Source organism: Protopterus annectens, chromosome 9.part0, assembly GCF_019279795.1.
Source record: "Protopterus annectens isolate FY-2018-M chromosome 9.part0, PAN1.0, whole genome shotgun sequence".
Taxonomy (NCBI): domain Eukaryota; kingdom Metazoa; phylum Chordata; order Ceratodontiformes; family Protopteridae; genus Protopterus; species Protopterus annectens.
This window is the reverse complement of record NC_056743.1, coordinates 863,275,498-863,300,497: the sequence shown is the minus strand read 5'-3', so window position 1 is coordinate 863,300,497 and position 25,000 is coordinate 863,275,498. Positions and strand designations below refer to the sequence as shown.

Sequence of the window (25,000 nt, the reverse complement as noted above, 5' to 3'; positions counted from 1 at the left end):
CCAGTCATGCCCCCTAACAGTCTGTGCCTGGAGTAGTATCCCCTTTTTGCCCCACCATAGTTACAGTTCTGTACTATTGCATTGTTTGTGCACTTTTACTGAACTTGATGAGTTTACTGCTACTTCCTTTTTGTTGCTACTTATCAGTATGGCTTTTGATCTGTCCTTTGCCATTGACTTGCTGCCAACTCTCACAGCCATAGCTAGCTTCTGTTCCATCCAAATCAAACCCTATCATTAACACTAGTGGCATTTACTTTTAACTTAGCCTGTTTCATTAGCATGCACCAAATCTACCTCAACCATTGCTTTCAGTGGGTAACTAACTCTTAAACTACTATTTTATTACTTATCTTCAGACTCCATATTTCTTCCTAGTTATCCATGCACCTCCTCTAGTTGTTATCAGGAGCCATATAATGTAGCCTCCCTGAACCAGTCCCTGCACTTATCAGGACCTTGTTTTAACTAAATCTACCAACTGACTATCACCATAGAGTTGTGAGATGATCTTGCCTCTCACCGTACTAGTTTGTTGGCAGTATGTATTCTGACACAGTATAGGAACTGCATTATGTTAACTGAAAACCCACTACTTTTACATTCTTCCAACTTTACCTGTGAGAGATTTACTAATTTACTTGATCTGGGGGGGGGGGTTGCATATTTGTCTTCTCCTACTACTGTCAGCAAACAAGCTAGCACTGTTATACTTAACTATGGATGAAGCAGTCAAGAAACCTTTGCCTAAGCCCTTAGACACCCAGATAGAATACCCTGGACATCTTAAAATACATCAGTTTCTACAACCTCACATCCCACTACAGGGAATCACCATGACCACAAGCCCAAACTCCTAAGGTCATACAGGTCTGCTTCTAACCCTAAATTCCTCATTACAGATGATTCCATCTTAAAACATTTTGACACAGAAAATGTATCAGGCTGGATAAAGAGAGATAGAGACTTACTGTCTGTTTTATCTATGGCACTAGGATCAGGGATGTTGCAGGGTCTGTCTGGACCCTTCAACATCGTAACTATGACTATAACCTAGCTGTCACTCATGTGGGAGAGAATGAATTTAGATGGTCTGCTCTAAAGACGCAATCAGATACAGTTAATCTTACCACCTATGTCTCTATAGAGGATAATAAACTTGTACAGGGCAGTACTCTTATCTCTATAAGAATAATGCCTAAATTCAAAGATAAAAAAAATAGGTTTATTAACTGGTGTAATTCAAAGGTGATTTAATACCAGACTTCTTGGGACCAGGTGGTCATCAGGCTCTCCTGCTTTGCCAGGGACAGCCTGCACCTATTGTGGCATGTGTTTTATATAGTGGCTATAATTTTCATTCCTCCATAGTGCCTTTTTTGGTGATGAACAACTCTTGAGCATACCCACATGGCAATTCCAATTTGAAATATTACAGAGTATCTCTACTTGATGGTAGAAACTAAATGAAAATGTCAATGTTTCAGGCTTACCTGACCTTTTCAGATACCCTTATTTGTATAATGAAAGAGACATGGTTTCAAAACAATTATATCGCTACCACCTTGCCAGGTTGTTGCACCTACCACATACTGATTGTTAATGGAAACTGTAGAGACAGATTAATGTCTATTACACAAATCATCATGTCATAGCAGATATTGCATGATACCATCCTAGAATATTTAGGACTCCTAGTATATCCAGCAAAACTGGCTACAGAATCGCATCTAAGTGTAAGTCCCTTTCATGTCTGTTTACACAGCATACTTTTTACCTAGATCAACTTAATAAGATACCTATAATTTTTTATGAGGAGACTTTAATAGGTTCATATGTTCAGAGATGTTTACTAGGCTAATGAACACAAGGGCCTTTTTAAGCCTACCTATGCATCCCAAATCTCTAACAATTTCCGGTGCCCTTGATAAATGTAAGTAGGGGCTTGGGAGATGAAACATTACCAAGCAGGGCCTGGAAATGAAGCATTTACTGGCTGCCTGTGTCCATTAGAGATACAGGTGCCAAACCATGGATGAATTTCCTGTTTCCCATCTAGTTGTCCAAGTTACACTTGATTTCTGTTAGAGAGGAATTCTGCTTCACATGGGTGAGTAGCCTGTTCCACTGAAGGGGTAGTCTCTTTAGCAGGTCATATTTATATCACAAGCAAGGTTTAAGTCTTTAAAACGGGTAAATCTTGTGCTCTTTGTTTTGCAGATATATAGGAGGTCAATCAAAGTAGGGACTGACAATGCTTTGATTGCCAGGCATATATCTCCCCTCAACAGCCTGTAAAAGACAGAATACTATGATAGGCCCTTGAGGCAGTATGCTTAGGACATGTTACTTATGCCCTGTATTGCTTTAGTGAGGAACCTCTGTGGATATTCCAGTTGTTTGATATGCCTGGTTATGTACATACTAAAGGAGGCACTGTACTCAATGATAGGTCTGATGAATGCCGAATACAGTGGAAGAATGACTTCCTTGGACCTATATGCAATACTTTAGCTGCACAACATAGAGTGATTTCCTCACTACTGTAGACATGTGATGCTCAAAGCTGGATTACTGTTTACGTGTGCCACCAAGTCCATAACTACTGGGTCAACTCTTAGGGGTGTATTGTCAATATGATAGTTACCAGGGGGTGAATGACTTCCCAAAGGATGTTATTATGCATTTCCTGGCATCTATTTTTAGTTCACAGCTCTGACACCAGTTATTTGTCTGTGTCAGCCCTTCAAAGGAGAACATTTGAGTCACTGGGAGATTCATTGACAGCTCCTAATTTTCAATCATCTGCAAATTCAGTCAGCTAAAGACCATTGACATTGGACTTGACTTTAGAGAAGTAAATTCCAAAATGTGCCGATACCTAAGGGACTCTTTTTAGAGGTGGACTCCGCAATTCTAACTTCCTGGGTTCTGTCTGTCAGCCAGTTAATTATCCACTGGGTGGCATAAGGGTTTGTATCTAACCTCCTGAATTTGTCAACAATGCCTGAGTGGGGTATCACCCTGTCTGAAAAGCTTATTTTATCCCTTTCTAATAGATAGTGGCTACATCCTTTAACTCCTGCACATCTGGTTTGCATTAATCTATAAATGGCAGTTAGCCTTTACACTATCTGATAATGGGCAACACTTGCCACATCAAAATAAGCTTTACACTATGCAGCTACAGTTCATAGTTATAATCACTGACTCATCAGGATTCTACCCACACTAGGCTGTGCCCAGTGCCTTTAAGTCCATTCTTACCAACAGTAATTCAAACTTTTACAAAACTATTACACACACACTGACACACACACACACACACACAAACACACACACAAAATATTTCCAGAAAGGGAGATACATGAGCAATCACTATTACTAGCATAATCTGTCCCAAGCTATGCTGCCACCAGCTTAATTGCATTAGTAAAGCAAGAACCCAAATTAATCTTTACTCTAAAATAAGCCAATGTTTTGATATTTGAATTGTAGAAATAGCTTAAGTAGTTACTCTACAAAAAGCAGATGTCCACTGTTAGTTTTGCAATTAAAGTCATTAAACACTGCAGTTAATAAGTAAATTATCAGCCACACATATTTAGACTTAAATATTTTACTTGAAATAAATAAATGAAAGCATTCCTTTGAAATTATTATATATATATATATATATAAATATATATATATATATATATACACACACACACACACACACACACACACACACACACACACACACACACACACACACACACACACACACACACACACACACACACACACACACACACACACACACACACAGTGCAGAACTTATGCAAGGAATTGAAAATATAACATTAAAACAGACAAATAATGTTTAGCAAAAAAACAAACAAACAAACTGCCTGACATCTAAACTGGCTGGTCTTTACTTTTGGATAAATTAAATGATACACTGTTCCTTTACTATCTCTTATTTTAAGTATGAAATAGATATTTTCAGAGGCTTACCAGTAGCTATACCCCTAATGTTACACTCTAGCAGGTGAATGCAATAATTCCTTTAACTGACTTCTTTAACGTTTTGAATTAGCAGTCATTCATTTCATGTATAAGTCTATGAACAGTATTTTCTGAGGCTTTACTTTAAATTTTGAAGATGTCCTCCTGTTTCCACAGTTACATGTCAAAGTGGTAAGGGGAAAGTTTCAGCAAGCTACAGTTCAATTAAGGCATCTTCATCAATTGACTCAGCCAGACTCTGCAAGCAGAGGACTTTGCAAAAGTATACACATTTATGCAATAAAGAAGTAAGGCTTGGTTTCAGTTTTAAACATTATTGCATTTCACAGCAACAAATGCAAGTATATACCATTTCCACTTTTTCTTTCAAATAATTAATTGAAATGACAAGTACAATAGATCTTCTTTTAATTTATATCTTTATTGAGAGTCGCTCGGAAAAAATTGCCCTAAACCAAGTACACGTAAACCCTCCAGTAACAATAATTTGTTTGTGATTGATAACTCCATATTAAGACTTATGGACTCCACCCACATAAGGCTGGTCAAAAACTCTGTGTCAGTGATTTGCCTTTCCAGTGCCAAGCTCTGTAATATGTCAGGGGTTTTCAAGATCCTTAAGATGAACAAGAATGACTACAACATAGTGATGGTCCATGTTGGTGTAAATAACCTGGTGTACAATATCCTAAGGGGGAAATGCAGAGCTCTCCATGCATGCATCAACTACAGGAAAGACATTGGTATTGAGCAAAATCCTACCACCATCAAGAATGATGCCAAGGTAAAAGAAATAGATGATTGATTTCAACAATCGGATGAGTAAGTGGTACCATTTGAAAGGGGATCCAGAATGTGTCAACAAAGGAAGAAGCGCTGCTCTTTTATTAAAAGAGGACATTTAAAGAGGCAAATTGATCAATTATAAAGCTGCAACCCTACTTTTTATGTTGACGGTGTGTCTGTGCTTGGTGAAACAATTGATGCAGTAGATTTGTTGGCAAAGAATTAAGTATTTTTGTACTGTTCTGATTATGGGAGAACTGTAGAACTCAAGGCTGATACTGGTTCAAAGTGCAATGTTATGTCAGCAGGCGTGTTTGCCAAACAAAGTGTTGGTGATAAACTTGATCTGGGAAAGAGTGCGAAGCTTGTTGCTTATGGTGGTGAAGAAATTCAAACGGAAGGCTCAGTAGTGCTTTCATGTTAGTCTGCTGGGAACAGCTATAGCTTGCAATTTTACGTGATTAAAAGGCACATATAGTCATTATTAGGCCTCAAAGACAGTTGGAAAATGGGACTGATTTCATTTAATACAGAAATCTATCATATAAGCATGTGTAACAGCAAAAATTTTGCAGAAACTATTTTTTGACTATGCTGATCTTTTCAAAGACAAGTTAGGCAAACTCCCAGTTGTATATTTCATGAAATTAGACCACGAGGTAAGCTCAGTCATCAGACCCACACAGAAAGTTCCAGCAGCTATGCAAGACAGTCAAAGCTGAGGTGGACAGAATGGTGAATCTAGGAGTCATTTGTCCAGTAGATGAGCCAACTTAATGGGTATCCTCCATGGTGGTAGCTCATAAGAAAAGGTCAGATGATATTAGAATATGTATTGATCCAAGATATTTGAACAAAGCACTAGAACAACCTCATCATCCAATGTGTACAGTTGAAGACATTGCTGCACTTATGCCTAATGACACTGTTTTTTCCTGTCTTAGATGCAAAAAGTTCATTCTGGCAAATTTTGCTTGACCAAAAATCTTCCTTGCTAACCATTTTCATTGCACCATTTGGAAGGTACAGATTTTTGAGATTGCCATTTGGGATAAATTCTGCCAGTGAAGTCTTTCAACGTGCGATGGAACACATTTTTTCCTGGCTATCCATGTGCTATTATAGTAGATGATATTCTTGTAGGACGTGAAGTTGAACATGATAGAAACCTCAGAAAAGTTCTAGAATGTGCTCGTGAGGTGAACCTTAAGTTGAATCCTCAGAAGTGTATATTCAGGATACCAGAAGTTACTTATGTAGGTCATTTATTTACCAGTTCAAGTTTATGACCAGATCTTTCCAAGCAATCTGCAATTCTTGAGATGCCAGCTCCAGATAATGTCACTTCCTTGCAACATTTTTCTTGACATGGTCAACTATTTGGGCAAGTTTATTCAAGATTTGAGTGATCTTTCATCACTGCTAAGAGAGCTGACATGCAAGGATGTAACCAGGTTGGTTGGAACAAAACCAAAGAACATTTGATGTCCTGAAACAGAGAATTGCCAGTCCACCCACCTTAAGATACTATGATGTTCACAAACATGTAACTCTTTCTTGTGATGTCTCAAAGTTTGGTCTCGGTGCAGTCATTCTTCAAGAGGGTAGACCAGTAGCCTATGCGTTTAGATCTCTAACCCAAACTGAGATGCATTATGCTCAGATAAAGAGCTCTTGGCAATTGTGTTTGCATGTGTTTGCATGTTTGAAGTTCCATTATTATATTTATGGCCGACCTATTCAAATCAAGACTGACCACCAGCCTTTGGTCACTATTTTACAAAAGCCTCTGCACACAGCTCCTGCGAGGTTGCAACTCATGATGTTAAAATTGCAAAAGCAGAATTTTCACTTGGTTTGCAAGAAAGGTAATCTTCTCTGTCTTACTGATACTTTGGATCACCCAGGAAAAACACTGAACAGCATGAAAATGAGCAACCTGATTTTGAAGTCATGGAAGTGAAATTTTTTTCTTCCACACATCTTGATAAGCTTAGAAATCACACAGATTCAGATGCAATTATGCAAAAGCTCAACCACTTTATCAGTTGAGGATGGCTGTCAAAACAATCTTGTTTACCACTAGAAATGCTGCAGTATTTTCCTTACAGAGACGAGATTTTGGTTGACAATGGTATCATCATGAAAGGTCCAACAGTGATTGTTCCAAGATCTTTGCAACAAGACTATATTAAAATCTTACATCGTGGCCACCCATTAACTGATTTTACCAAACGAAGGGCAAGAGGACTAGTATTTTGGCCTTCCATGTCAAAAGACATTGACAGTTCTCTTTCAGCTTGCTCTGTTTGTAATAGTAATAGTACTAAACTGCATCAAAAGAAAGAACCACTTCAGCTAAGCCAGATTTCTGAACTACCTTGGTAGACAGACATTTTTGAGTGGAATGGTCAACATTACTTGTTATTAGTAGACTCTTATTCAGATTGGTTAAAGATTGACCTACTTCCTAATCTCATGTCCAGTACTGTTATCACGAAGTTAAAGAGACATTTTTCTGTCCATGGTAGCTCGCATAAACTAATTTCCAACAATGGCACACAGTTTGCAAGTCAGCAGTTCAAGAGATTTGCTGAAACGTGTGACTTTGTTCATGTTACAAGTAGTCCAGAATATCCTCAATCAAACAGCTTGGCCAAACGTGCAGTTCAGAGTGCAAAACAGCTGTTGGAAAAGTCGAAACAAGCCAATACTGATGTTTTTCTAAATCTGCTTAATCTACGTAACATTCCTCATGACAATCTATTTGATTCACCTGCCCAGAGGTTAATGTCAAGACAAACTTGAACCATACTACCAATCAGTAAGAATTTGTTGGTTCCAAGTGCTAAAAACAACAAAGTAGTAAATGCTCAACTCCTAGAAAAGTGTTTGTCCCAAAAGTCCTATTATGACAAGATCAGCAAATCTCTAAATCCATTAAAAGAAGGAGACATAGTGAGAATGCAGACAGTGGAAGGATTTGACTGGATAGGACTTGTGAAACATTTATGTGAGGAACCAAGATCATACATCATTGAGTTGCAAGAGATGGAATTCAGACAGAATTGGAACTATTTACTAGTGGTGTCTGAGCCAGTGTTGCAACATTTTACTTGTAACAAAGACTCTAATTCTCAGAGTGATTTGTTTAATGTTCCTGTTCCAGAGAGCATTTCATCATCTGTTCCTATTCCTGAAAGTATCCCTGAAAGTCCTCAAAAGAACATTCCCCATTGACTGTACCTGTTGCTAAACCCAGTCCTAATTATTACATTGCTAGGTCAGGTCGTATCTCAAGCCCTAATCCCAAGTACCCAGTAACCTGGGCATGATTGTTATTGTTTGCATATATCTGTATAATTTGCATGTTTATCTGATTGTCATTTTCAGTTGCATGGCAGAGTAGTCAAAGAGGGAGGATATAGATCAGAGTGTGTGTTATACCTTTAAGACCTATTCCAGTCCATGGGCACATGCATATATGTACAGAGCATGTGCAAGTATGTACGTGCAAGCAAGAGTGGTATTTTGAGTGAGCAGCCAGAGTGAAAGCATGTATGTGTGTAGCAGCCAGTCAGTTTGTTAAGTTTTATGTTCAGGTCCTCCATCCGGATGTGTTTGTATGTAATAAATGATTTAAACGAATACCCAACCTCATCATCTTACTTGAATACACAAGACGAGCAACAAGGTGAATTACTTTCTCCTATGTCCAGAGCAGTAGGGTGTTTCAGGATTTGAGCTATTTTGTAGTCTTGTCAGTTGCTGGCATTTTGTGTTTTGATGGTCCATTGCGATTATTGCGCTCGTCAACTATTCGCATCTTGGTCTTTTAATAGTAAAACATTGCCCCCATAGTGCCTTTTTTAGGCAAAGTCCAGCTAATGGATCTTCCAACCCAAAAAACTAAACAGAAAAAACACCAAACAATATCACTGTTTTGCTGCTCAGTGATAGAAGTCAAAATAAAAAAATCCTCACCTTGAAGCCCTTCTGCATTTGGAGCACAATCATATGTGCATTAGTACTGAAACCCAGTTTAAGAGTGCAGAAAGCCACCCTTCTATACCAGGGTTGTTCACCTATCATGCCTTATGATTTGGAAAGGTGGTGGAGTATCCATATTTGTTAAAGATGATATTTTCTCAAGACAGATTCCCAGAGACCCACAAACCCAGCTTAATGAAATTCAACTCAGTCTAAACAAAACCACCTTATTAGTTCATAGCATGTTACAGGACCCCATTCAATGACCCCTAAAACCATGTCTTGTTCTTAAATACGCTGGGTGAACTTCATATATAACATACACAAAAACTGTATCATCCTGTGAGACATTAACAGACCATCAATAAACTGGGAGACCTATACCTCAAATGTCAACTATGCCCCAAATTCCTTTATTTCTTCAACATTAATTCTCTGAATCAAGTAATAAAAGAGCCTACTAGAGGTCAAAATCTTCTTGATAGTTCTTACAAATGTGACAGCAATATGAATTGGCCAACTGGCATACCTTTTCCTAGTCAAGTCTGATCACATACTGGTAACGTTCTCTTTCAAAAATCTCTATGCCAAGTGAGGCAAATCTTTTTCCTATGTAATTTGCTCCTACCCTTTTCTAAATAAATCAATTCCAGTTGTTTTATCTCTGTTACTATATTCACTACTTCTAGTACAGTTAGTTTAGATTTTGATTTCCATTTTCTATTAATTGCTTTTTGGCAGCCACCATAATTAGACATAGCAAGGCCTTACATGTTTAGACAATTTTGATTCTGTATCATAGTTCAGAAAAATTATCTCCCTTGTCACACCAATATGCCCACCCAGCATCTCTGACAGTGCATCCCACAGGCAATTCTTAAAGTCTGCCAACTCATTGTACTTTCAGAAAATATGTTCTCAATTAACTCTTTCTTCCCCATCACACTTCCAACATTTGCTGTCTGTCTCAGGAAAAATTCTCTGAAGTCTATTTGGGGTATAAAATATTTATGTAAACATTTTCATGCAAAAATCCTAAATCTTTTAGATGTTGTTGTATATTTGGGAGATGTACATATATCCTCCCATTGTTTCTTAGTGAATTGCTTATCCCGTCTCTCTTCCCAATCCTTTCTAACCTCCTCTGATCAATTCTTATAGTTAGCATTCAAGATTTTATGTGCTCTACTAATTATTCCTTTTTTAATGGCAGCTTCTGTTCTACATTCTACCACAAACTCTACCTCTGTTGGTCTTTTGTTGATGACCCCCCCACCCCATTTTTTTCTTTTTGTCTATATTCTGATATCAGTTCTTGATAGGGAAGGCAATCTCTAACCTGCAGTCCAAATAAATTTTTGGTGTTTGCCCATTCTATTATCTTTCTCTCTCTAGTTATTTGCTCCCAATACCTTGGTTCCTTTGCCAGTTTTCTCCAATAAATTCCAGCCCCTCTTGCCAATTGTCTGCATCCCTAATTGCAGTCATCCCTATTGGAAGAATCTCTTTCCTCCACTACTGTGTTGATTTAGTTCTTAGAATCTTTTCTGCTACATTATGGATATAATATTCTGCATGATTGCTGTTATTCTTCTTAAAGGCCTCCATCCAAAAGCCCAGTTTCTCCTTGTTTTCTGAGCTTCCCCTATGTTTTATCATCATCCCTTTCCACTTTGAATTATAGTTTTCTAATAGTGCTATGTTTAGGAGCCGTAAATGTGAAGCTCTGAAATACCCCTTCAAATCAGGAAATTCCAGTCTGTCCTGTTCTGCTGGAAGAATCAGCGTATCCCACTTGACTCTTGTCATCTTCCTCTCCCAGATAGAGTCCTTCAGCTCTTTATTAATTGCTATCCATAACTTCTCTGGTTGATAAAAATATGCTTGACCCTGTGTATATAATTAAAGGGACTAAAAATATTTTAACTGCTTGTATCTTACTATCTATATGCATATAACAAAGCTTCCATTTTCTCAGTTTTTGTATTATCTTTTGTTTAGTCTCTTGCCACATATCCTTAACTGCCACACTAGAATCATTTTTAATCCATACTCCTAAATAGTTTATTTTATCATGTCCCCATAAATATGGATATTGTTGAACCAATTTGTGTGTGGGTACATAATTTACCACTTCTGACTTTGTCTTAGCTTTATTATTTTTGTGTCCCCAAAAGATTTAGAACTGTCTCAAAATGTTTCACAACACTGTAATATCCCTTTCTGGTTTTGTCAGATATAAAATGATAACATCTGCAAATAAAGCCAGCTTTTCCAGACTGCCATACCAATTATATCCTTGAATTTCTGAGTACCATATTTTCTTTGCTAATTGTTTTAAATATAATGTCAATGCTCAAGCAGAAATTATCAGAGAGGACTCCTCCCACCCACCAACCTCTATCTTTGGCATATTTAATCCTTCCATAAACATTTCCATTTGTATCTTTTCTTGATTTACATATTTGACTGCTTTATACAGACTTTAATAGAATTGCCAAATTATTTCTAATATCTCTACAAGACATCTTGTTACCTTCCTTGTTATAGGCTCCCTAAGCTTGGCAACAGCCTTTTCTGCTTTCTGTTGCTGAAGTTGTTGTGCTAAATGTTTTTGTGCTCCAGAGTTATTATCAAAAAACAGTTGCTTAACAGCAATTTTTCTAAACTCTTTTTTTTAATGCAGCTCAGAGATTCTGATCATTGCTGCATTCAGTTTTGTGCATCCATAGTGGAATCAGATTTTGATGTATATGGCAAAACAGCTCCACAGCAAAGAATAATATCACTTTAACAGCACCACTGCAGTTATCATAGCAATATTATTACTCTCTATTAATACAGCCACCAAGTAAGCTGACACTATTAAAATGGGTAACAAAGATTTTATACAGTGTTGTATTTTAAGATGTAGTGGTTGACAAGAATTTAATATGGCTATTAGTTATATTAGTACAGCTAGTGATGCAGTTTTGTACTACACAGCATTGGCTGTTTGAATACAGTTATTTGTTATAAAAAATCAAATAGCACTGTAGTTTTTGTACTCGATAATTATGCATTTGAGTTACTTCAAAAACAACAGTCAAATGTCACTGTGTTGGATAAAAATACCTGACAAAAGAAAATGAAGGAATAGATGATATGGTTAAAGGGCTACTTATGAGTTTTTTGTAAATTGAGGTTATCCAAAAAACTGAGAGAAGGAGCTATGATAAATATGATGAGGAAATAAGACAATAGACATCAATAAAGAAGAACAGAGTGGTCTTTTGCCATGTCACTGGTGTTTTCAGTGTATAGTTTTAAGACTAAAGACATTTTAACAAATAACTGGAATCTATTGACAGGTGGCTAAGATGTGATTAAGTTTGTGGAAGAGGGGCCAACGTTCATTAAAAAGAAAGGTTGATATTTACAGAACAATTTAGAAAACTGTGTTAATGGTAAATGTGATAACACTTTGAGCAATCAAAAATTAACTTATGCTTATCGTGTTCTTACTGTATGTTTATGGCTCACTATTGAAATGTCAGCACTTGAAATGCCAAGTGCAGAAAAACCAAAAACACAGAAGAAGTGTGAATATTGCTCTAATCCTTAAAAGTGCACTTTGTGGTGGGGGAGCAAAGCCCTCTTGTATCCCCCTCCGAAACTTATATTATACCAAATCCAAGATCGCCATACCTCAGTGAAAAGGGAACATTCTGAGAAATAGCATCTTGGACTTGGTATATAAAAGTCAGAGCTTTTGGCCATTGAGTCTCTTGGTTTTGGGACTCACTGTAGCAGGTCCTGACATTTCAAATGGTTGCCTAAGTTTATAGTAAATATTGAAGTTTTTATTGTAGTTCCACACAAGCTTCTTATGAAGCAGTTTGATATTTTGGTTATGATTCTGAATTCATAGTTTATACAACAGTATATATAAACTGTGAGGCATTTTATGCAGGCAAAACTAATAGAAAGTTGATGAATCATATTCATGAGCATAAATAAAAGTCTTTCGGCTTTTCCCGGTTATGGTTCACCACAGTGGATCACCAGTCCAATAATGATTGGCAGTGGATTTTTATGGTGTCGAGTTGCCAGCCCGACGCCCAACCTTCAAAGAAGGGACACCCACACATGCACGCATCTACCTGCATGTCTTTAACGTTCACTCAACCATGGGGAGGACATGCAGACTCCGCACAGAAGGCACTCCAGCCGAGAATCGAACTGGAGAACCTCTAATATAATATTAAAACTAAAAGCAAAGTTAATGCTTTATATAAACACATAGAAAAATGTAAGAAGTTCAAGAAATTTATATTCCATGTTATTGGCATGTTTGTGTAAATTAAGTAAAATGGCAAGTAAGATTAAATCAAGTGTTCACCCAGTCTTGAATGGTTTAGTTAATTCTAAATGTGTTCTTAAGCATGATAGGAAGTGCAAAAGCATACCTGTCAACTGTCCAGATTTTCACAGAATGTCCAGATTTGTGCCTCATATTTTTGGTCTGTTTTTCCAAAAAATGTGTTTTCTAGCAAATCACTGGCAAATCATTTATGACTGAAGTCAGAAAATAATGACACAAATTTGAGTTTTAGACTTCATATCCTTTAAAAAAAAATCAAGTTAATGCAAAACTTGTTATTCTATCAACTTTCTAAGTGTGTAAGAGCAATATTTAAAATTTAGTCCTATTTTTCAGCCTCTGTCCCGCATTATTTATGTTTTTTCTACATTTCTTATTCTAAGAGGTTGAGAGGTATGTACAAAAAGCATAACAATGATTATTATTGATCAAAAAGACTTGTTGTGTCACTTTGTTGAATGTATATTAATTTGTGAAGATGTTTTTTCCAAGAATTCTGAATAAGAATTCTGTAAAATTTGAAAGTGCATATTTTTAATTAAAAATTCAAATGTATATTTGAGTAGTTGAAAATTTTCTCCATCTTTTGCTGAAGCTTTGTATGTTTGTGTGTTTGTTTATAAATAATATGACCCTAAACTTCCATATTCATTTTTCAAAAGTCTATAAATGCCACAACTGTCATTTATCATCAAACACAAATTGATTACTTTCCCTTTATTTTGTTTTTCCTACTTTTCTGAAATCGATCAGAAAATATCATGCTATAATTATTTCACCTGTTACAACCTAATGTTTGTCATTGAAAAGTATACCTTGATTTGTTAAAACTAAAGTTGTGCTACATTTACAACTGCAGAATAGTTCAGAAATGCCACCAAATATTCACTTATCAGCACAGTTTCATTCAGAAGTATACTGTTTTACTAAAGTTGTTTTTTTTACTGTGTTCTTTGTGGACATTATTTATTGTAACAATGATGTCTAAAGTAGATGGCAGATTATTCTGACATCTTCATTCAATGTTTCAGTACCACCAAAAGTGAAACTATATCCTTCAAGGCCTGTGGAGCTTGGGAAATCCAGCACTCTCATATGTCATGCAGACGGCTTCTTCCCAAGTGTCCTTAACATCAGTTGGTCAAAGAATGGCACTCCATTGGAAGAAGGGATTACAATAACAGATTTCTATCCGGGAAAGGAATTTACATTTGAAAGGTTTTCATACCTGACCTCCATCCCAGATGGGGGAGATATTTACAGCTGCACTGTAGAGCACCCAGCTCTTGACCAACCAAATGCAGTATTCTGGCGTAAGTATGCAAATTACTCCAAAATATGAGTGCTGAGGTAGCATAATATAGTTCAATAAAAAATGTACAATGCTAAGTGAGGCATATAATACTTTTGAATGCTTTGTCTGCATAGAAAAAATCAAGGTAAGAATCTGGGGATGTACTCTGATTATTCAGATTTGTATTTTGTTATGCATTTTCTTTTTTTTTCTAAAGTAATAATGTTTAATCTTTTAATCTTATGAAAAACATGTAATTCTGTGGAGCATAGTGGACAAAAGAGGCAGTTTCAGAATGAGTTACACACTCTGTTGTTAAGATCTTTTTGTGTTGCAACATTTTTGCTATGGCTAGCCACTGACAATCATCTACATTCTGATCTGTTAGGGTATTCAGTTTGTGTGTCAATGGACTCATTACAAATTCCTCTTACATACAAGAAACTGAAATGGGCATGTAGATGCAGTGAAATAAAATAATATATGTATCAGAAAAGTAATTGTGAGGCTTAATTCAAGACTGATTAGGATACCAAAGTCAGTATCACAGATTTAATGAACGGTTAAACAGAGGTTTCACTTGTTCTTCAAGGAGCTGCAGCCTTTTACTTTAAGCCTCATGCAAAATATTTACTTCTCACTTCTTCTTTCGGCTTTCCCGGTTAGGGGTCGCCACAGCGGATCATCTGTATTTACTTCTCACTATTTGACCATATCACATGAACAATTTTCATTCAAATAAGTAAAAGTGCATAAAAACTTGCAGACTTTTTTTTCTGCTATTTAGCAGTAAGATTTTTTTTTTTTTTTTTTTTTTTGGTGGGGGACACATTTAATATGGAGTAGCTCAGGCAAAAGATCTGTTAATAGAATAATTTAGAAGCAAAGGAATCCTCAAATGACATGAAGCTAAACATTTGTCCTTGGAGATGCACAAGGAAAGGGGAAGTAAAACATCGAAGGTTTTGTATTAGAATGAACGCTAATACAAGGGTGATTCATTAGTAATAATCTACAGCAATAAGAAATGGAATACTGTTCTGGCAGAATAATTGTATGCAGGTGCAAAGCATTACACACAAAAAAAGTTTTGCAACAAATAAATACAAAGTTTAAGTTTTGCAATTTTTTTCTGCTCTAGTTAGAGCAGAAGATTAAGGCTATGAACTCCTTAAAAAAGTTTATTCTGTAATCCAGAGTATGATTCTTTCAGCCTCAATTTGCCTTTTGTGTGGCTCTGAGCATGTCATTTAACCAGACAGTGCTCCTGCGAAGTTTGTGCAATGTGTGTTTGCCCTATTAACAAATGAAAAAATAAAATGAAAAAAAAAAAGTCTGCATAGATATAGCAAGAGCATTTTTTCCAATAATTTTATGAATTTTAAAATGTTTACAATATATATATATATATATATATATATATATATATATATATATATATACATATAAAGGAGGATTTTTTTATATAACAGACAATTTTCAAATAATCAAAAACTGAACTTTAGAACTGGTTTCCATTATATTTAACTATTTACAAGGTTTTATAATGCCACTTTCAGATCTTCACTTCTTTACCTCTTTTTCATTGTTACATAGAATACTGGCTAATTCTATGAAATCACTAAATAATGGAAATGAATCAGATTTCCATTTTCTAGTAATTACTTTTCTAGCAACTGCTAGGAGACCCCAGAAAATACAATATTGATTACTACTTAGAAGGTTTTGGAGCATTTACCAACATTTTTGTTTTTGTAAGGAGGCAAGAGCTTTTGTGACATGAGATAGTGATACCACAGTGAAGTTATTGCATTAGATGGATCTGGTTCTTAGTTGATAAGAATATGAATGTACCTGTATTTTCAACATATTTGCTGGGAATCTTGTTAACAGAAAGATTTGTTTTGTAATGTCCATGCTGATTTATATCATGAGAGGGAGCTCTGTGCCTCTACACACTTCTGTTTGATTTCTCCCAGGTTAGGCATTAGTCAGGATTAGCAACTCTCACATCTGCAGGCAGTGGATGCTTTGTTATGAGTACAGGAGATTACTCGCACAGAAACAGTATCCACACATGGCAAGGCTTTCTTCATATGGCAACAGATTTTTGCATGATTTGACATGAAGTGAATCAAATGTCACTGGACAGACCCTAGGAATATATAAGCCATTGGACTCATTGTAATGTTTTTATCTCTGACAGTATGCCAGTAAATGCATATTTAACAATCCCCTCTTCCAGCAACAGATAATGAATTTTGAAATAATCAGTTATTTCCTGCTCTAACTGAGCCTCCAAATGCCTTGCCATCCATGGTAATTCAGTCCTAGGGTTGTAGACACAAATCATTTGTTGCACCATGAAACAGTGACAAACATTTATTTTAAGGTATATATGTTCGTACTTTAGGATTCAGATATCTTGAGTGATCTCACAAAGGCTACTGGAGAAGTGGCAAGAAGCAGAATGTGACTTGGAGGTAACTATCAATTAACAAATAAGTAGTAATTCTGCAGACCAAGCACAGTGTAATTAGAAAATCTGTTTCAGAAATTACAGTGTTGGTAAAAATAGAACTGTATGTGCGACTGTGACTAGGGATTTTTTTTAACATCAATAGAGACCTTGTAGCATGCATGTGAGAATGCAAATGCATGAGTGCAGTAGTGTAACACTATGAGAAAGATTGGGAGTCATAAGTGGTAGATCTTAGCAATGTTTCTATGCACTTTTATTCTTTGATATGGGGAGGCAATGGGAGCATGAGGAAAGTCAGAAGTGGAGAACAGCAAGCAGAGGAACAAGCAAGAGGGTACAGGCAAGGAAAGTAAATGGGGAGGGGTATACTTTTTTCTGGGGGTGCCCATTTTTTAATTTTTAAGAAGAATAGATGGGGAATGATTGAAGGTGAAGGAAAGGGATGAAAAGAGCATAGAGGCATGTAGGCTGGGGCACACAAACAGACATAAAACACAAAGACCAGCAAGGGTGGTGCTGATAGAAAGCGATGTCTCACAATGGATATACTGACATACAGACAGATGACAAGTGATGACGGGGAAGACTGAACAACAACCAGGTAAGGAAGGTGATGCACAAAGCAGAAGAACACAATAAGTTGAGTACCCATCTCCTGACTACACTGTTTGGGCTAGACCCAGGAAGAGATCTGTCACCACCATGATCATCCTCCCCTCTGGGCCCAGCTCAGATAGTGGAAAAGGCAATGCCTGTCAGCAGTTTGTCTCTGTTAGCTGCTCAAGGGCCTTCTCCAGGTAGTTAATGTAGACTTCAAGTTGCCAATCCATAAACTCCCCTATCTCCTTTTCCAACTACTGCCAGGTGATAAACTCTAAGCTTCTAACAGCATCACCAGAGGAACCAATAGCACTCACCTTTAGTGACTGACCAGCTGTAACCACTAGGGATGTTCCCATGTTACCCCCCCACCCCACTGCATGATGTTTTTCTTCCAACAGGGATGCAGGTCTGAAGGCAAGGGTGAATTGGCAGGAAATGGAAGGATCTGATGGATGGAGGGACAGGGGCTAATGCTATGCCAAAAATGGAATTAAAAGTAAATAGAAAAAAACAAAAACATAAACAAATAAGAAAAAGATTGTAATAAAGACAGAGAGAGAGAGAGCGGGATAAAAAGATTATAATTGCAAAGGATGTTCATTCTTTTAGTTACCTACATATATGGTAGGTATGCTACAATGCCAAGACTAATATGTCTCAGCAGGTATAGAATGTGAAATGTCCCTATCAGATAATATCCATGTGGAGTGCAGTAGTAGAGTACCCTTGGCCAGTGGTTGTGGGACTGGGCCTACACTGCCATGATGGTAATTTTGCACACAGTAGGCAGTGGAGGGTGTGTCAGAACATGTTCCTCTAGGCATGTTGTATTGTTCAAGGGCAAAGCTTTGACATGGACAGTGTTAGCATTTATGCAGCCCAATGTGCCTACAGTGACAGTGAATTGTACTAAAGGCAGATTAACAAGTGTTGCCAACCCAGTCAGCTGTCATCAAGCACTTAAAAAACAACATAATATAGTTTGCTATGCACCAGCTGATAGATCGAGGTAATGCATGAACGATGACAGTACACCAGGGGGAGGCGGCTCCAGCATGGGCATATCATGGGATGATACACAATCAAGATGAAGGGATCAAATACATCTTCCTGGTTTGTGGCACTGTCCATAGCCCATGACTGCACCAGCATCCCTACATATCAGGGACTCTCACTTTTTTAATTTCTCCAAGTCTTTTGGGTTTCTAATACCTTGACAGGAATGGACCCATTCCATAGTCAAAGTATGATTAAAGTTCCTGAAGCTAGCATTGTTTCAATCTTTGATGTTAGCCAGAAGCGCTCTTCACAGCACCCAGAATGTGCCCAGTAATGACTCCTTCTGCAATTTGTATGGGGTTACATGTTCAGTAACATATCTCAGTATGATTGTAAATTCTTTTTATAACTCTAGTTGCTCCTACTACTGTTGGAACTGTCTGGGTATCCTTCTTCCACATTGCCCTCTTTTCTGCCTGGAAATCGTGACATTTTATGACTTTGTGCCTCTCTGTACATAAGATACTTTAGTCACTGGGTATAGCAATTTCAGTTATTAAAGTTGTTTTTGTCTTCTTTTCATGGGGTACTATATCTGGTTTTCTTGCATCTGTTTTTTGAACTGTTGGTAATGGGTGAACCCATGTGATATAAACTTCATCATTTTTGTATGATGCTTTGTGTCTCATGTTTCCAGTGTTTTTCAGCCAGTTCAGTACTATAATGTTTGCACAATCCCCAGTGCAACAGTCTTGCCACATTATTATGCCTTTCATTATGCAGTCCTTCTGCCATTAGTATATCACAACCAGCAACAAGATGTGTGACTGTTTCCAGGTTTGTTTTACAAAACCTACATTTGTCTGTTTTCCTACATGTTCAATGGACTTTGTAAACAACTGTGTACATAGTCCACTGTCTTTGGCCAAAAATATTAACCTTTCATCTTTTGGTTTAAATTCACATTACCTGAACCATTCCTGCATTCGATCCCAATCAATGTGAGGCTGTTCCAAGAGTTTTCTATACTTGCAACAATATTCATGCATTTTCCACATTTCTTGCATTCTCATTTTATCCTTTGCCTTATATTCTTTCATTTTTTACTGCCAGATTTGTATCTACTTCTGGTTTGATTTCCATTCCTGCTTGATGCTGATATGCTTCTGCTAGATTAAGTAGGAAAGTCATCTTAGACTCATTCTCCTCATTTTAAAACTTTCACTACGTTTGGGTCTTGTGAGATCAGCAGATATATATGCAGTCCTAGTATTGCAGATCTATACATATAATCAATTTCAAGGAGTCCCATATCTCCTTCAAAATGGGGAACACACAGTCTTGGTATACACTGATTTTTATAAATCATTTGATAAGCATGAACCATCCTTCTTGTTTTTCTGTCTAACTGATTCAACACCTTTTGCATCCAGTCAATCACACATTAGGGAAGGAAGAAGAAATTGGTTTATAGCTTGGATTTTGTTCCTAGATGTCAGTGTTGTTTTCAGTATTAATTTCACTCATTTAAAATATTCCTTACTAAGTTTTATTCACATTTGTTCATGTTTTATTGTTGATTCATCATCAGTTCCCAAATATTTATATACGTCTTCTTGCTCATTTATATCACATTCCTGTCCCAAACTCATGTTTTCTTGGTGATGCAGTTTTCCTGCTTTAAAGGTTGCTTTTGCACTTTTATCAAGACCAAATGACATTCGTATATTATCTGAAAAAATGTTGACTACTTGCAGTTGTGCTTTCAGTTCCTCATCTGATAAACTATATAGTTTGAAATCATCCACAAAAAGAAGATAAGTATTTACACTTTGTTGTTTTCTGGGAGCCAAATTGTAGCCATGACCTAATCTGTTGAGTAGACAGCTTAATGAGTTAAGGGCAAGACAAACTCTGGGAGCCCAATTGAAGCCATGACCTAATCTGTTAAGTAGACAGCTTAATGAGTTAAGGGCAATATAATAGAGCAGCAGTGACAAAGAGTCACCCTGGAATATCCCACTTTTAATTTTTTTATCCCTGGAATAATAATTTGTCCTTTATCATGGTTTCACTGCAAAGTGGTTTGCCACTGTTTCATGGTTACTGTAATGTAATCGATCAGTATAGGGTGTATCTTATACATTTTAAGCACTCTTTTATCCATGAATGTGGGATACTGTCAAATGCTTTTTTGTAGTCACTCCATGCCATACTTAGATTATTCCCATTTTTACAGTTCCTCATTATGACTTTATTTAACAATAAATGGTCCTTTGCTCCATATGACTTTCTTTTGTTGCCCTTTTTTCCTGTTGCCATGATTGAATTTTCTTCTAAATGATTATAAACTCTGTCTTGTACTTCTTCAATCCATTCAGCATCTTTATTATATTCCAAAATATGTTCACAGATATTTGTCCAAAATATATATATTTCTTCTTTATTTGGTAGTATTTAAATTAATTTTACCTTATTTCACAGTTCTCTAGAAAACTTTTTTGGGTCATCAATAAATTGCTTATTTTGTACTTTTCATTTATATTTATCTGCATGTCTTCTAAGTTGTTCTGCCTGTGCTGATATTTTTAATTGAATATTTGAAATAGTGCATGGTAGATCCTGATCTGTTCTTATACTGCTCATTGCCTTTATCACGTCTATCTTTCTGAATATTTTTATTGATCTGATCCCTCTTCTATAGTTTTCTAACAGTGACCCTTGTCTTAATTGCTTTATAGTTTCATCTATTCAATACTTCCACGATGGCATTTGATTTCCCCCCTTCCTTTCCCTTACTGCTCTGTGTTTTTGTGGTAAAACTGTATCTGTTATTAATTTAGCTGCACAGTAATATATCCTGTTTACTTCTGTTATTTCATCTGAATCTCTTTGAACAGTCCTAATTACTGTGTTAATTTGTTTTATCAAAGTTATAACTTTTTGAGTTTTATTAATTTTCTGCTTGTTTTATTGATCTTAATATATCTATCTATCCATCTCTACTAAATCAAGCAATTTTACTTTTAGATAATTTTCTTTTAAATGGAGGGCACATTGTTTTTCATTTCCCGTGGACATTCTACAAAAAGTTCCAGAGCATCTTCCTGTGCCACATTCTCTTCTGTTTCATCCTTTGTCATCCATTGCTCTTTCTTATGGGAACTCGTTGGCCTATCTCTCCACAACATTGACTGTGTCAGAGCTGCCACAGTTTCCTGTTACCTCCTTTCCTGTGAACCTCCAACTGGACCCTTGTACTGGTCTGCTATGGAAAGCTCCAAAGTATCTTCATATGGCAACCAATCAGATCTTTCCCACTCCACTGGTTTTGCAATGAATTTGGGTACCCACTGCTCTATCTTGCTGCGATGTTATTAGAGTTAGATTTTCTACATTAAATCCTTCACTTCACAGATAATCCATAACATCAGTTTCTATTTCTTTAATTTCTCCATTACCAATCTTTTCTACTTTTCCTCTTGGTTTTCTTATTTTTTATATTGCAAAATTTTCCATATCTGGATGCCTTTGCCTGTATTTCTCTTCAAATATTGTTGGCACTGCTCTTTTTGTATTGATTAGTTATGCTTTCTCATTTGCATAAATATTACACCATATTAAATCTCTTTTTCTTTTCCGTGTCCATATTTCTTGTTCGGATGTCTCCTGCTCTTCCTGTTTTTCCTTACTTGAAGGACTCGTTCCATCATGCTGTGATATAGCCTGTGTTAGACTTTCTACACTAAATCCTACACTTCACAGGTATTCCATAACTTCATCTTCTATACCTTTAACTTCTACTGTACTAACTTTCTGTTCTACATTCCCTCTTTGTGATTTTATTTTTGTGTTGTGAAATTTTACAAATCTGGATACCTTTACCTATATTTTTCTTCAAATATCTTTGGGGCTGCTTTTTTGTATTGATTATTTGGCTTTCTCCTTTGCATAAATATTGCACCATATCAGATATCTCTTTCTTTCCCATGTCCATATTTCTTTTTTATACCTTTCAAAAATCTCTAGATTTTGTTCTTTATATTTTTTCACAGCCCAAGTTTTTTTGGTCTATATAATGTTTTTCATAAATCTGCTGTAATTATGAACACAATTTTTTATTTGAGCGTTTGACAGTTTTTCTTGTGCAAGTATTTTTCTTTCCTCTAATTTCTCTCTTAACATTTTTGTATATCTTCTGTCTGGAAATTCTGGGCTTCTTGCATAACAGTAACAATACATAATTTCTTTCTTATCTTCAATAATCCATTCTATCATCTTTATGGCTCTTTTTTGGCCTATTAGTTTTTGTCCTTTTTTGTGGACTACTATTTCCTTGTACAACAGGGGGGGGCATTCTCTCCTTGGGCCTGGCCTAGCCCCATTGTAGTAATTTTTCTGTGTCTAGAGGATTCGACACTGTCAGTTTTTTCCAGTCCTGGCACTAGTGCACCTGCCAAGATTAGGCACTTGTTTATCCTGGGTCTTGTGCACCCAGCTATCCTTTTTATTTTTTAAGCTACTTCTGTCCGTGATGCATGCTATGTAAAATACAGTCTATGTATCAGTGTCGCCTTGGTGAGAGTTTGTGAAAAACAGGGTCCACCTCATGAAGGAACTCACCAAGACTTGAAGATGAATTCATTTCCAGCAACACTACTCTCCTTTGCTTGCTTATTTATCATCTCTCCATTCAAACCCCATGAACTATGTCACAGTGGGTATGTCCAGACAGACCAAGCCAGGCATCATCCTACAAATAAGGAATTTAAGTATCCCCTGAGCATGTAGACTGTGAACATGGGTTGGCAAGGCATTATATATATGTGTGTGTCTGCGTCTGTGTGTGTAGTACACAAACATGTGATAGTATAGCAGTGTGTACTTCAGTGCTGCTCTGATATACCTTACTAATCAGTAACATGACAATAGTCATACTCACCTCTATTTCCGGAGAGATGCTCCATTCTCCTCCAGTACAAGAGCCCATTCTCTGATCTCTGTTCCTGATCTGAAAAACAAGAACAACAAATAGAAACTACATCAATTAAATATCCTGCAAATGCCTGTATGACTATAATGGAAAAACAGAACAGTGACCAGTCCTGCATACTAAATGTACATCTCAGGACCATGCTATCTCTCTTCTACTCATTGAGCAAGGTGGTACTTCCTTAGGTCACTTTGGTGCTGGCAGAACTGCTCACCAGAAAGAGTGATGTCAGCTGCAACAGTCACCACCCGAGCAAAGTCAGGCATGCATTTTATACTGGGGACCATCACATGAGTCCTCAACATGCATTCCCATTAGTCTCTGTACATAAGATGTAAAGATTTTACTTTCTTTGTTAAACTACCTGGGAGCCTTGTCACATTCAGTGCCCTTAGCAGCCATAGCCATGTAGTTCATCACAATCTACATAAAATGGTAGCTCTCTCTTGGTCATGCATATTGCTGCCATCAGTACACAATGCGCATCACTAGGCATCTCATTAATGTGAACAGTCATGATCCCACAGTCGCATAACATTAAAATCCATGGCATGGGAAGGGTGTGAACAATGGCATGTAAAGAGTATATCAGCATGACAGAGCTTACATATATCACAATTTTTCCTCCTCTACAGTTCATAATACAGTTTTCCCCATATCCCACTAGGGTCATTGACTCACCCATAATTTCTCAATGTACCTTACATGTACTTATGGGAGTGCACAGAGTTGACTGAGCCTGGTAGCATAGCAAAGGTGAATACTGAAATGAGATGGAAGTGTGATTTAGAAACATTCACAATTCAAAATAGGCTCAATAGTATAATGAGCCGGCTAAGAGTATCAAATCAGCATGATAAAAAAGCCACAGCCATTGCTAGGCTTCTTACTCTACAGAAGACTGTATAAGAGCAGCCTATAGAGCTCACATCCCTGAGGGAAAACAGATAGTCTACAAGCTATACAAGCATAAAGAGATGTAAGCGAATGGAGACTGGTATTATTTTCACTTTTCCTATACTAGATATGCTTTACTTGTGTGTCGCTCAAGTAAATGCATGAAACTTTTTTGATGAAGGGGTTCACAGATTCATAGGTACGTACATACAGGGCTATTGATCCATCAGGATCTTTAGACGACTACCCCTGCATTCCCATGCACTTTTTAGCCCTTGCAATTTATTTATGACTAACCCAGATCCAGGTAGAATATTTACATTACCCCAATCCTTAATGGACAATGGTGCCATTCCAGGGGTGAATTTGTGGTTTCCCATCCATTCTTCCAGACTATATTTCAATAGAGTAAGGGAAGTACTTTGTTTTATGTAGAGATGATGGTTCCAAAAAAAGAAGTGGAATTCTCTCTGATACATATCTAGCCCTCTAAAATGTTCTATTTGTTACAAAAAAGATTATGATCTTTTGAGTGGGTTTTTATTCACCATTGGACTTGCAGATGTGCAGTAGCTCAGAGAG

At 36.8% G+C, this 25,000-nt stretch overlaps 1 protein-coding gene across 2 annotated transcripts in view; it reads left to right on the top strand.

Moving 5' to 3' along the window:
* Positions 1-25,000, top strand: part of LOC122811616 (RLA class II histocompatibility antigen, DP alpha-1 chain-like) — a 202,188-nt gene that overhangs the window by 34,291 nt on the left and 142,897 nt on the right. For both annotated transcript variants that reach the window (XM_044083584.1, XM_044083583.1), the window contains exon 3: positions 14,182-14,463. In XM_044083584.1, the coding sequence (XP_043939519.1) occupies positions 14,182-14,463 (282 nt within the window). The remainder of the gene's footprint in view (positions 1-14,181; positions 14,464-25,000) is intronic.